The sequence below is a fragment of the Macrotis lagotis genome, chromosome 7 (assembly GCF_037893015.1).
Source record: "Macrotis lagotis isolate mMagLag1 chromosome 7, bilby.v1.9.chrom.fasta, whole genome shotgun sequence".
NCBI lineage: Eukaryota > Metazoa > Chordata > Mammalia > Peramelemorphia > Peramelidae > Macrotis > Macrotis lagotis.
In genome coordinates, this window is record NC_133664.1 from 201,778,961 (window position 1) to 201,792,766 (window position 13,806).

Sequence of the window (13,806 nt, forward strand, 5' to 3'; positions counted from 1 at the left end):
GAATTCTGCATGGTGGCATAGCTAACTCTCTTCTATCATCCCTCTTGTGATGTAGGTGCTTCAGTGAGGAGTCCTGTGTCTCTATCCCTGATGTGGAGGGCTATGTTGTGGTCCTCCAGCCAGATGCCCCTCAGATCCTACTAAGTGGTATGACCCATTTAGCACGCCCTGCTGTGGACTTTGAAGGACCTGAGGGAATCCCTCTGTTTCCTGAGCTCCAGATAACTTGCTCCATCTCCCACCAGGTGGAGGCCAAAAAAGATGAGAGCTGGCAGGGTACAGGTAAGGTTACCCTGAAAACAAGGTTGGAAGGACCTTGAAATACAGTTGAAAAATATGTTTCTCACAAAAAGAAAGTAACTTGATTTTAAAAAAGGAAATAGCATAAGCATTTGGCCCCCCAAAATAATGTTAGTGGGAGGATTGTAGGGAATTTGAGAATCATGGATTGGAAATAGTTTTGGAAACACCAGGTGGTATTTGTCTTCACAAGAAATGTCTGTTTCCAGAAGGAAGAAATAAGGCTATGAGAAGATTGTTGTCTACATGTGGTTCTGGAGACCCTTCAGCCGTGATCCTCTTTTTTTTTTCCAGTGACAGACACTAGAATGTCTGATGAGATTGTGCACAACCTGGATGGCTGTGAAATTTCATTGGTTGGAGATGATCTGGATCCAGAGAGAGAAAGTCTGCTACTAGATGCAGCATCCTTGCAGCAGCGAGGACTAGAGATCAGTAATACCTCTGCCTATATCACCATTTCTGGTTAGTGGAACCTCAGGATTATTTACACTTAGTGCTCAGGATAGATTCAGTTCATGTGGGAGGGAGGGAAGCCCAGAAGTCAACTGATCTATGATACAGTCACACCAGGACAAGAGTGGCAAATCTTTAAAATGATCTGACTTGAATGACTGACTGTCTTTGATCTCCCTCCCATCCCCTGTACCAGCCTAGGTGGATGGAGTGGGAGATAGATCATGGAAAGTCTCAGCAATGGAACCCTGGGGATGGCAGTCGAGGTATAGGTCAACGATGGGGGGGAGTTGTAGGGGTTAAAAGAGGACCATAAGTGTTTCCTCATCCATTTCAACATCCTGGATCAAAGCCCCAGTCTCATTAGAGCTCTGCTTCCACCTTTACTTCATTTTCTTCTAGGACCTAACAGGAATCAAGGAAGGTCCTTTCTTCTAGGGTTCGGAGATATGACCGGTTGTTGTTTGTATCCTTCCTAAGAGAGAAAATTTTCTTATATATTTATACCTTATGAAAGTAACTTTAAATTCAGGCTCCAAATATTTGCCTTTTCCCTCTTTTCCTCCCATATCTTTCTGTATATCATCCTATTAGATAGCTATCCTCACCAAAACAACTGAATTCAATGGACATTAATTAAACACAGGTTTTAATCAAGACAGTATGCTAGATCCTGGGAACATAGATATAAAAGCAAAACAATCTTTTATTCCATCAATCACCTTCATGTTCCCTTTTTGCTGATTATATTTACAGGTGACACAATGCTAGGAGGGATACTGTTTGATGCCAAATTCAGGATCTAAAAAGACCACAACCAGTCAGAATACAAATAAAATTTGATTTCATCAAATAAGATGAAAAATCTGGAAATTGTTAGGGTTAAAAAAATCATCATCACAAATATAATCAGCAGATGAGGCAGAGAGTGTGGCTAGATAGCAGTTTGTCAGAAAAAAAGATCTGAGGGTCTTAATGAACTGAAAGTTCCATATGAGTCAGGAGGGTATTATGGCATCTAAGAAAACCTAATGTGTTGCTAGATTGTATTAAGAAAAGAATATTATCTGAATGAGGGAGGTAGGAGTCTTATTGTACTCCCTAGTCAGACCACATTCTAAAGAAGAATCACTTGAAAAATCTAGGAATATTTAACTTGAAGGACCTAGGAAGAGAATGAGAGTTGTATTTATTTGAAGGTCTCTCACAGAGCTAATATGTATTCAACTTGTTCTCATTGGCCCAGGAAGGCCATGGATGCAATGAGGAAGGAGAGAACATTTAAGTTCAATATAATGAAAAGCTTCCTAAGAATTTAGGCTATCCAAATGTGAGATGGGCTGACTCATAAAAAAGGGAGAGGGTCTTAAGAGAAGGTTGTATGGGAATACTTGTTGAGAGTGTTGCAAATTACTTAGTTTAAGGTTGGTCCTGTAGTTGGGGTCCAACTACAAAATTCTGTTATTCTTTCACTCAGTTTATTTGCCTATCAAATCAATTACATTATCTAATGAGCTGTAGCTTTTTATGTCAGTTTACCTATTTATCTTCCATCTCTAACAAAACTCAAAGTTGCTATTATAGCATAACCCAAAGTTATAACTTCAATCTGTGATTAAAGGCAGAAATATTAAGTGGTAACATGTAATAGTAGAAAAAAAGAATTAGAATTAGAAGGATCTGAGTTCAAATCCTTCCTACAGACTGACAGGCACAAGGACAATGATTTGTTTTATTTTGCCTTTCTTTGTATTTCCAGTATTTAGACAGTTCCTGGCACTAATAATCACTTAATAGAATCATTTTTTTTTTATTGAATCAATCTCTCATTGCCCCCAGAACATTTGCCTATCTACAAGATAGGAAATTGGGAATTACTAGTTCCGACAAAATCATTAATCCAGTCCAAAAAAATTAAAAGGGACAATTCTATAGCTTCTGAAGGTAAATTTCTATTTCTTTTTTCTTTTGCAAGGCAATGGGGTTAAGTGACTTGCCCAAGGTCTCACAATTAGATAATCATTAAGTGTCTGATGTCAAATTTGAACTCAGGACTCCATGGTTAGTGCTCTATTCACTGTGCTACCTAGCTGCTCCCTAGACTTCTATTTCTCCAGGACCAAATAGCATATAAGTGTGCCTTTCTCCCTATCCATTAACTCATCTCTCTCTCTCTTCCCTTTTTCATCTTTCCCTAGCTTTCATTTCCCAGTCCTCCTCTCCCTTCCTAGAGGTCAAAGAGTTATTAGTCTATCCTATATCTCTCAATTCAGGAGGGCTTATCTGCCCCCCAGAATATTGCTTTTTGTGTTTTTGATGATGCTTCAGTTTTTAAAAAGCATTTCAAACACCTCCAAGTCCTTTCTATCAAATAGAAACAATTTTGCAAAAAGAGTCCACAACTACAGACACACTATCTCCTGGGGAAGAGGCTAGGATGTTGTATCCTTTATTATTTATACTTGTTTCTTCCCTCATTTCACTCTCTCCCTTCTTTTCTTTCCTTCTTCCTCTCATTCTTCTCTTCCTCCTTCCTTCCTTCTTTCCTTTTTATTTTTAGATCATATATTCCCATCATATTTTATTAAGTCCTACTGACAAAGAAATTTACAACAATTAGTTCAATATAAAATTCAGAATACAAAGTCTATACAGGGAGCAAGCAGCAGGGTTAGAGACTCCAGGCAGCATAGCTGCAGGTAAAAGTGAAAGATTCCCAAGCTCAAGCCTCACACAGGAAGCTTTGGAATATGACTCCTATTATAAGCAGAATGAGGGGGATGAAATGGAGAGGAAGTTTTGGGAGGTGTGATTCCAAAGGAGATTACCAACTGCATCATTCCTCTTCTTATCCAACTGATACTCTTTCCTCACAACAGTCAGCAAGCAAAATTAGATAGGGGGCTAGGCAGAGGCAGCCAAACCTCTCAGGGGACAGGGAAGACTGCTTCAGAAGTCCATTAGGATTGTGCTTAAGGTCATAGGAACTACAAGGCAGCTGTGACTCATTTCCTTCTCTCATCCTATGAATGTATTATCTAGCTTCAATAGAGGTGGGCAGTGCCAAGGAAAGGGAAAGTGGAATTGAGAGCAGTCAGAATCGACTCAAGACTGGACCAAGAACCTAATGTCCCTTCCAGATGTAGATGTTCCACATGTTTATAGACATGTTTATAGTTGAGTCAACTATAAACATATGTTTATAGTTGAGTCTTTCTGTTTTCCTATAAAGTCACATCAGTAGAGCCTTGGAAGAAAAGTGTTACTAGGAAATATAAACCTCTCAAAAAACAAAAAAAACAGGGGGAGATCTAGCACCAAGTACATTTCCACCAAAACCAGGTAGTTCCATGCTTCCCTAGTCATGCAAGATTCCCACAGTTAACTCCAACATCAGGGTAAGTTAATAAGGGACCCCAGTTTCATTAAAATGGCATACTGTCATATGAGAAGGTAAGGAGAACAAAAGGGAGGGCAGGTCCTTGGGCAGGCTCCCAGTTCAGGATGAAGACAGGGTGGGGCAGGGCGAAGGTAGGGACAGGTGTGTTGCCCAAGTTGGTACAAGTTTGTGATTAGGCCTCCCAGGAACTCTCTACTTGCCTCTTCAGACCTCACCTTCCATTTTTTAATGGCCTTCAAGACAGCTAGGTCTCAAGCTACTTCTTGCTTCATACTCTAATGTGTTTTTAATAATTCTCTGTACAATGACATCTGTACTAATGTTCTTCCTTCCTTCCTTCCCTCCCTCCTTCCTTGTCCCTTCCTTCTTCCTTCCCTCCCTCCCTTCCTTCCTTCCCTTTGCTCCCTTCCTTCCTTCTTTTTTGTCTTTCTCTCCCTTCCTTCTTTCCTTCCTTCCTCTATTTCCTTTACCTGATGTGATTTAGTTCTCAATGCCAAAGGATAAAAGGAACTAGCTTCTTCCATTACCTAAGGTCACTGTCCTAGCAACTTCAGTTACATGAAATTTTAGTGTATAGGAGTCATACATACATATATATGAGTTAGAGAATCACCTTTAGGTTGTTAAGCTGATGGGTCCCATCTGAGTTGTACCAAATCACCTTCTCGTCCTTCCAGGAGTGGAAAGCATCACAGTGTATGAAGAGGTGCTGAGGCAAGCACGCTACAAGCTGCGACATGGGGCTGCCCTCTATGCAAGGAAATTCAGGCTTTCCTGCTCTGAAATGAATGGCCGATATTCCAGCAATGAGTTCATTGTTGAGGTATAAGATGACCTCCCCTCCCTTCAGTAGCTTCCTCCTTTTGGGAGAGCCTAGTGGGGTAGCATGGTATATGCTAAACTTCTTGTTGGTCGGGATGGGAATCCTAACAATAAGAGATAGAGTCCTACCACTGTTTTAGATGGAGGAGTTGAAATGGTAAAAAAACTGGGATTTGGCTTGGGAGTGGAAGGAAGTCCGAGGAAAGACATCTAAAGATCATTGACTCTTTATCTCCAGGCGAATGTACTGCATAGCATGAATCGAGCTGCTTACCCCAGCCATGTGCTCAGCTCTCAGCAATTTCTGCACCATGGGCACCAACCACCGGCAGAGATGGCTGGACACAATATAGCCAATGCTCACCAAAACTCCAGTAAGTAAGGAGGTATGGGAAGGGGGGAAGTAGAGGGGTATACTAGGTGTCACTGTTGTCCTTCTTGATAGAGGTAGGTGAGAAGGAAGGGAAATTGTGTGTGGGGGGTGGATATGTCTAGACCTCTCATCCTTTCGATTCCTTGCTGCTGCCTCTGCTGCTTCCCCTCCATCACATTATGTCAGTCCTTGACCTGGAAGAGTCTCCTATCAATCATATTTATTGAATACTTAATATTTTAAAAAATAAAAATTGATTATATTTTCTTACCTGGAGAAGGAAATGCTCAGAACTGTTGCTTCAGGGGAGATATAAGATCAGGGTTTGATCTGTCAACAGGCAATCATGACTTACTTCCCTTCCCCTTCCTTCCTTCCTTCCTTCCTTCCTTCCTTCCTTCCTTCCTTCCTTTTCTTTCTTCTTCCCTCCCTCCCTTCCTTCCTCCATCATCCTTTCCCTTTCCTTCCTTCCTTCCTTCCTTCCTTCCTTCCTTCCTTCCTTCCTTCCTTCCTTCCTTCCTTCCTTCCTTCCTTCCTTCCTTCCCCTATTTCACTTACATGATATGACTGACTTCTTAAACAAACTAAAACTTATACATCCAAATGATTGTTGTCCTTTCAAGTGGTCAACCTGGGAGGCTATATACTTATTTATCAATTAATAGGATTTAGAACTAAAAAGATTTGTACCTTAGAGATTGTTTTACTTCAGTCTCCTCATTTTACTGATGAAGGAACTGAGGCTCTGCGAAGGGAAGTGACTTGCTAAGGTCATACAGGTAGTAGGTTTAGGTTTGAACCCAGATCCTCTGATGGATTCCCACAGGATACAGATTAGCTTAAATGGCCTATTCTGGGGCTGCTAGGTGATGCAGTGGATAGAGTGCTGTACTTGGATTCAGGAAGATCTGAATTTAAATACAACCTCAGATACTAACTAGCTATGTGACCCTGGACAAGTCAGATAACGCTGCCTCAGTTTCCTCATCTGAAAAATAATCTGGAAAAGGAAATGGCTAACTACCCCAAGTGTCTTGGCCAAGAAAACCCCCAAAATGGTCATGAAGAATTGGACATGACTGAAAAAATGACTAGATATCTGTCTTGCCCTTACTCAAAGCATATTTGGAACCCCTCTTTGTATTTGCTTTTAGAACCCAGTTTATGAGTTGAGCATATGTATGCTTGTACACATACACACAATCATACACAATTAACTTCTATACTTTTTAGTCATATAGCTTTTAATCAAAAATAATATTGCAGGGGCGGTTAGGTGGCATAGTGGATAAAGCACCGGCCCTGGAGTCAAGGAGTACCTGGGTTCAAATCCCGCCTCATACACTTACTAATTACCTAGCTGTGTGGCCTTGGGCAAGCCACTTAACCCCATTTGCCTTGAAAAAAAAATCTAAAAAAAATAATATTACCTAGCTTGATCACCTACCTTTCCCATCAGACTGGGATCTAAATGACTTTGACTCTTTCTTTAAAATAAAAATCAAACAAAAAACTTCCTTTGCAGGATATATATTTACCACAACTAGAAGCAGAATAAGTTCCAATTGAACTAGATGATTTCTGGATCTTCCCTGATTCCCATAATTGTGTGGCAGAGACTTTGATGACAATTTCATAGAAATGAGTTCCAGAAATTTAGACCAAGACAGCTTTACTGAGATAAGTTCATGAACCTCAAGGTTACAATAGTCAAGAGTTATAGGATTTTTTAAAAAGTAAAAATTAATTATATTCCCTTACCCAGAGAAGGAAAAGGCAAAGCACTCCAGTATCTTTGCCAAGAAAATTTCATGGACTTAGAGACTGACTAAATAACAACATTGCTAGGAATAAAAAGAAAGACCAAAAGATGACCTCAGCTCCCAGGAAGCCCACATTCTAAGGGAGAAGACAGTATGAAAAAATTTGTACATATAAGATATAAATGGTAGCTTTAATGGAAAGTAGAAAATCTCAGAAGGAAGGTACTCACATTGGGATGGACCTATTGCAGGTGATATTTCATTGAGTCTTGAAGAAAGCCAGGGGAAGTAGAAGGTAAGGATGAGCATGGAGAGCAGTCCAGAAAAAATGCAGATGGAGTGTCCTATTTGAGGAACCACAAGGACAGTGTTATATCACAGAGGCCACAGAGGGATATATGGTGTGAGAAGACTGGTCAAGTAGGAAGGTGTCAGATGTGAAGGGTATTCAGTGCCAAAGAAAAGAATTCATATTTGATCCTGGAGGTAATAGGAAGCTACCTCATTTTACTAAGACAGTGTCAGGTGTCAGGGGAAGTGTGACATGGTCAGACCTGTGCTTTAACAATATCATTTTAACAACAGAGTAGAGAATGGATTGGAATGAGGAGATATGTGAGGCAGGGAGACCAGGTAGTCCAGGCAAGAGGTGATGAAGCCCTAAATGACAAAGGCAACAATGAGAGGATAAAAAGGGGACATGAGATGTCATGAAGTTAAAAAAGATGAGATTGGCAACAGGTTGGATATATGGGGTGAGAGTGAATGAGAAGGATGGGACTATGGTTTCAAGTGTAGGAAGGTTTGGAAGAGAAGGTTTAGAAAAGGCAGTAGAATGAGTTGTATTTTGAACACATTGAATACTTTTTTGGGCAGTCACCATGCCAAGCTATACATCAGAGAGCAAATATAATGGCATATTGGCACAAGCCAAATATCCATGTGAAAATCAAATTACTGCTGTGTGGGTTGGGTGGGTAAGAAAGATTCCATAGATCTGACAAAGCCACATTTAAAACATTTTAAACAATGTTGTTTTCTTGGAGGTCCCAGAAAGAAGCAAATCTTTCCTCCTCTTCCCTCCCCCAGACCATTGCATGATTAGGACATATTGATCAAACTGATTGCTCTCTCCTCTGGGAGATTACACCAGAGCCCTGGGGATCTACCTCTGAAGAGTCTTGTCTAACTGGAGGAAGAACCTGTGTGTGGGTTGTGGGATGGGCCAAGATTCACCTGGCCTGGCTGGCTGCTCTTCTATGGTGTGGGACTGGGTATGTGTATTCAAGGGCAAGACTGTATGGAAGGATTATTTTCTACATTCTGCTGCTTCTATTGTTCTTGAAGTGTGTTACTGAGTGAGTTTTTCTAGGTGCTATGGGAAAGGGTAGTTTGTCCAGATCTCTCTTTATCTATAAATTTGCTTTTCAGGGGACAGATATATACTAGGATATGATGTATTCTACTTATATGTAAGCTTGTGTAGCCCATTTATTTGGGGTGTGGTAGTGGTATATATATATGTTGTACCCTCTAAGGTAATTGAGTCCCTTCAGGACCAAATTCTGGGTCTAATGGATTCTTCTGCAAATAGCTGGGTCTCTGCGAACCCAAGTGGATTCACAAGTATTATGCTTCCCCATCTATGGGCTCTCAGTGTATGCATGAAACTCTGGGACCTGGGGCTGTGGGTAGGAAGATTATATTTCTATATGTTTCTTAATCTGCCATATGTATATGCACGGTCAGGAGTTAGAGCTGTGGTCTTGAGTACTCAGTTTGTGACCCGCATGGCTCATATTGGCTGTGTCTACATGTTTCTGCTAGGGACTACCTGGGTTACCCAGTTGGTAAGAACTTTAATGATATTACATTTACAAATCTACTGGACCATATTGATATCACTTAGGGATTTTCTCATGATATCCTCACTTAAGCAGTTCATAACATGGCTGGTCTTGGCAGTCATGAAGGCTAGCAGGTATTCTATAAGTGTTTTGTCTCAGGCAAGGCCAGTCCTATTCTTTGCTGGGATGTGTGCCCAAACAATCTTGGTGGGCTTAGGTGTAAGCCTACACATATGCTTTACTGCTATAAGCTCAAAGGTCTCAGTGAAAGTCTATTCTCCACTCCGCCTCTCACTGCCCCTCAAATTCCATGTCCCAGTTAACCTGAGAGTCAATTCATGGAAATGGGACAAGAAGCAGGGGAAGGATAGAGAAGAGCTAGTTGGTTCACAGAGAGAGAATTTGGGGGAGCAAATACTTTCAGAAAATTCCCACTCCACAAGAAAACAGAAACCATCAAACTTCCAGAGAGAGTTCATTTCAGGTGGGTGAATGGAATGGAATTGCTCCATTGTTTAGCTCTCTCCTGTTTTGTATATATCTATCTCTTTTTTCCTTCAACCTGGAGCTGAAACTCTTTTCCTCCTATAACCATATTCCTTCTCTTTTTGAAGACACCTTCAGCCTTAATTCTTTCATTCAGGTTCAAAAGCTACTCCTAGAAGAAAGTGGTAGTGATCTCTTTGTAGGTGTTTTTGGTTGCCTCCCCTTTTCTTTCTCCTGGCTTGGCCTCTTTTTCTTGTGCTATACCACCTCCAGAGAAGACACAGAAAAACTGATGCTATGTCTATCTTTAGAAGTGGGAAGTGATTGTTCTCCCTTGCTCATAAACACTCTGAAAATTGGGTGGATTGAGTGTTCCTCTCTCTGAACATTCTTCCTCCTCTATTTGCTCATAAATCTCTTTAGCTTTCTTTTTGTCTGTCTCTCTTGTCCTATTGGATGTTTTTTGTCAGTGTTTTAAAATAAAGATTTAACTGCCATACTCCACATATTTGTAGGTGAGACAATGTTCAGATGGCTTGACAAAATTGCTGTTGTGGTTCAGTCTTTTCAATTGTGTCTTATTCTTTATAACTCCATTTAGGGTTTTCTTGGCAAAGATATGGGAGTGGTTGGTCATTTCCTTCTCCATGAGTTTAAGGTAAATGGAGATGAGTTAACTATACCCAGTGTCACACAACTAGTAAGAATTTAAGGCTGAATTTGAACTCAGATCTTCCTGACTCCAGGCCCAGCATTCCACTGAGCTATCCTAGCTACCTTTGACATAAATGACAAAATCAGGATTTCAAAAAAAGTCTAAAAAGGCAGGAATTATGATACAGATTTAAAAATATGAACTCAAATATGGATAAATATAAGATCTTGAACATATATTCTAAAAATCAACTATGTAAAGTATGTCCCCAAAATCTTAAAGCAACTAAGCTAAAATGTATATACAAGCTGGGGGAGACTTAGCTTAGTAGTTTATGTAAAAAAAAAAAGACTTCGGCTTTACATAATAATAACTTGCTGTTTTATAGATAATTTTCCTGTTCTTCCTTGTATGTAGACAAGTTCATATTTTCTGGTGTTTGTCAAGTTCAAAATACCCCCCAATTTTTTTTTAGGTTTTTTTGCAAGGCAATGGGGTTAAGTGGCTTGCCCAAGGCCACATAGCTAGGTAAATTATTAAATGTCTGAGGCGGGATTTGAACTCAGGTACTCCTGACTCCAGGGCTGATGCTCTACCACTGCACTACCTAGCTGTCCCCCCCAATTTTTTTTTAAACAAAGTCTGAAAAGAAAGATAAAGATACAAGCCTAGGACTTTTATTTGATCAAAAGTTCAATCAACTGTGATTATACCTACCAAAAAAACTGATTAAATCCTAGTTTGCTTTATTAGAAGCATGATATCCAGAATGGGGAAGGAATAACCCACATAATATAGTGGGAAGAGCAGAGATAAATGTCAGCTCTGCAATTTAACCTGCAAATTTGGGGAATAAATAGCCTAACTTTTCCAGACCTCATTTTCCTGACAGGTAAAATGAGAGATTTGAACTAGGTGATCTCTATGGTCCCTAAATCCTATGCTCTTATCCAGACTGTTGAAATTATTGCTCTCTAATGGATCCCGAACAAGGGAGGTGATAGTTCTTATGTAGCAGTTCAGACTATCTCTAAATAGAACACTATTTAGTTCTGAATGATGGCATACCCTTAGAAGTTAACAAATTGGAGTGTATGCAGATGAGGATGACCAGGATGGTGAAATGATTGAAAAAGATATCAGAGGAGAAATTATTCAGAGAACTGAAGATGAAAAGTTCTGTATGATCCCCAAATATAAGTAACTGGGGGGAAAGGGGAGTTTGGTTCAATTTAAAGAACTTTTTTAACATGGGGTATGTGAACTTTTTATCGATTCTATTATTATTATTTTATAATTATTTATAACTATAATAGATTTCCTTTGCAATTTTACTTATTTTATACATTTAAAAATATAATTTTGAGAAGGCTTCTTATTAGGCTGCCAAAGAAATGTATAGCACACAAAAAAATTGCATTAGCACTCCAAAAAACAAAATAGGAAACCTTATGAGATGGTGAGTTTTCATCATAACAGGTATTTAAGCAGATATTCATGACCATCTCTCCATCAGGGACTTTATAAGGGGATTTCTACATTGGATGGACATTTAGTGTAGAAAATTTCCAAGATTCCTTTCAACATTGAATTCATAATTCATCAGTGGCTATGGCCTGTTTTGCCTCATTCTATTTCCTAGTTTAGTCCTATTTAAATCTGTGTTTCTCAAGCTGGGAATCAAAGAATCCTTCATCTAGAAATGCAAAATACTTTGGAGATCATCTAATTCAATCTCTTCATTTTACAGAAGAAGAAATTAAGGCCCAGAGAACTGATTAATTTGCCCAACTTTGGTAGTTATTAGTAGAACCTGAATTTGAACGCATTTATGTCTCTTTCTTTTTTCTTTTTTTCTCTTTCTCTTTCCTCTACATTGTGTTTATCCTTTGATGTCTCTGCTGATTTCTCTCTGGGAACTGCCCCATGCTTCCATCTCCAGAGTCTTCTTTTCCCATTTTTCCCCACAGTGGTTCCTAGTGCGGCAACTCTCATCATTGTGGTATGTGTGGGGTTCCTGGCACTCATGGTGGTCCTGGGACTGCTACGGATCCATTCCCTGCACCAGCGTGTCTCAGGAGTTGGAGGTTCATCAGGGGCTTCAGATGACCCCAAAGACCCTGACCTTTTCTGGGATGATTCAGCCCTGACCATCATTGTTAACCCCATGGAGGTGAGGGCTAGGGCTGTGGTAGGGGGAACAGAGGCTGGGGCTGGAACCAAGCCAAGAGCTGCAATCCAAGTCCACCAACAAAGGGGAGAGGGAGCATCCTGGAGGCTGGGAGTGGACAAAGGGAGGTGTGACCGAGGAGGAAAGGCACTAGAATGTACATGAGAACATTTAATATTTTCTTCCCTTCTGCTTTTCCTTGCCTTCCAGTCATACCAGAATCGGCAGGCATGTGTGGCAGGGGCTGCTGGAGGGCAGCAGGAGGATGAGGACAGCAGTGATTCTGAGGCAGCTGACTCTCCCAGCAATGAAGAGAGGCGCATCATTGAGTCGCCCCCACACCGCTACTGAGGCCCCTTCCCAGAGAGAGAGAGCACCCAACCCAGGAGAGAAGAGACAAAAGAGACACCCACACAGACAAGAGAAGAGAAATCTTGGAATAGAAGGACTATTGAGTCTGAAAGAATGAGACCCTCTCCAGGGAAGTTCCTGGAGTGACCTATCTTTGGAATCTTAATCTCCTCCCCTCCCTCAAATAGTGTCCCTCCCTCTCCCTGTTAAACCTTTACTCATCTACTCCCACTCCCAACAATCTTCTTTCACCCATAGGGACCCAAGATGCTTATATTAGAAAGGGGAATGAAGGGAACATCTTGGATTACTTATTTTGTCCACTATGGCAACCAACAGTATAGGTGTTTCTCTTCCTTTATCACTGCTACTGGTCTTGATAGTTCATCTGAAAAAATATACTTCAAGAAAGGCAAAAAGCAATGGGGTTGAGGGAGTGATGAGAGAAAATCCCCTGCTTTCCCTTCCCTCTTCTCCCTTTAAGCTCCCCCACCAATGTAGACACTCCCTCTCTTGGAATTCTTTCCCTTTTCCCAGTTTATTTTGGGGAGGGGGGTGGTACCCATTCCTTCATTCTCCTCTTCAACCTCTCTCCAAGGTCCCTCCATTCTATCTTTCATCCCATCCCTTTCTCTACTCTTGGGGTTCACTACCTATAATCCCTGCTTCCATGGGGATGGGTCAAGGGATGGTAGAAGAGGTGCCCTGGGTGTCTTATATATAATGTCTATTTTTTCAATGTTATACTGAACACAGCCCTTGTGTTTCTGTGAGCAGCTCACAGTCTTGTGTCACTAGTCATCTTGTGTCAGCTCACAGCCATCATGTCTGGGAAGGGGGTGGGACTGGGTGAGGATGGGGCACCTCCTGGGGTTTTCAAATAAAACAACTAGAAAAAAATCCCACCCCATTAGCTGTATCCTGCCTGCCTGATCTTGGATGAGTGGGTTAAAGGAGGGAGAAATGCCCTTCCAAATTTCCCAAGGAGGGCTGGTGGAGAGGGGAACAAGGATGCTGTATTAAATGGAGGGAAGAACTTTTGATGACTTTCAAAAAATTTATTATGATCATTTCCAGACAATTTCCCATGATGCTAGCCTACTAGGCCTAACTTGCAACTGTAGCATGATATTACTACTTTCCTCCCCACCTCAGTCTGAAAAAAGTAAAGCTAAGGGCAGAG

General features: G+C 40.8%; 1 protein-coding gene across 1 annotated transcript in view; it reads left to right on the top strand.

Moving 5' to 3' along the window:
- Positions 1–13,298, top strand: part of CLSTN3 (calsyntenin 3) — a 28,151-nt gene extending 14,853 nt beyond the window's left edge. The window contains exons 13-18 of the mRNA XM_074195182.1: positions 56–282; positions 595–765; positions 4,834–4,979; positions 5,217–5,352; positions 12,073–12,275; positions 12,483–13,298. Of these exons, the coding sequence (XP_074051283.1) occupies positions 56–282; positions 595–765; positions 4,834–4,979; positions 5,217–5,352; positions 12,073–12,275; positions 12,483–12,623 (1,024 nt within the window). The 3' untranslated portion in view covers positions 12,624–13,298. The remainder of the gene's footprint in view (positions 1–55; positions 283–594; positions 766–4,833; positions 4,980–5,216; positions 5,353–12,072; positions 12,276–12,482) is intronic.
- Positions 13,299–13,806: the final 508 nt, after the last annotated feature.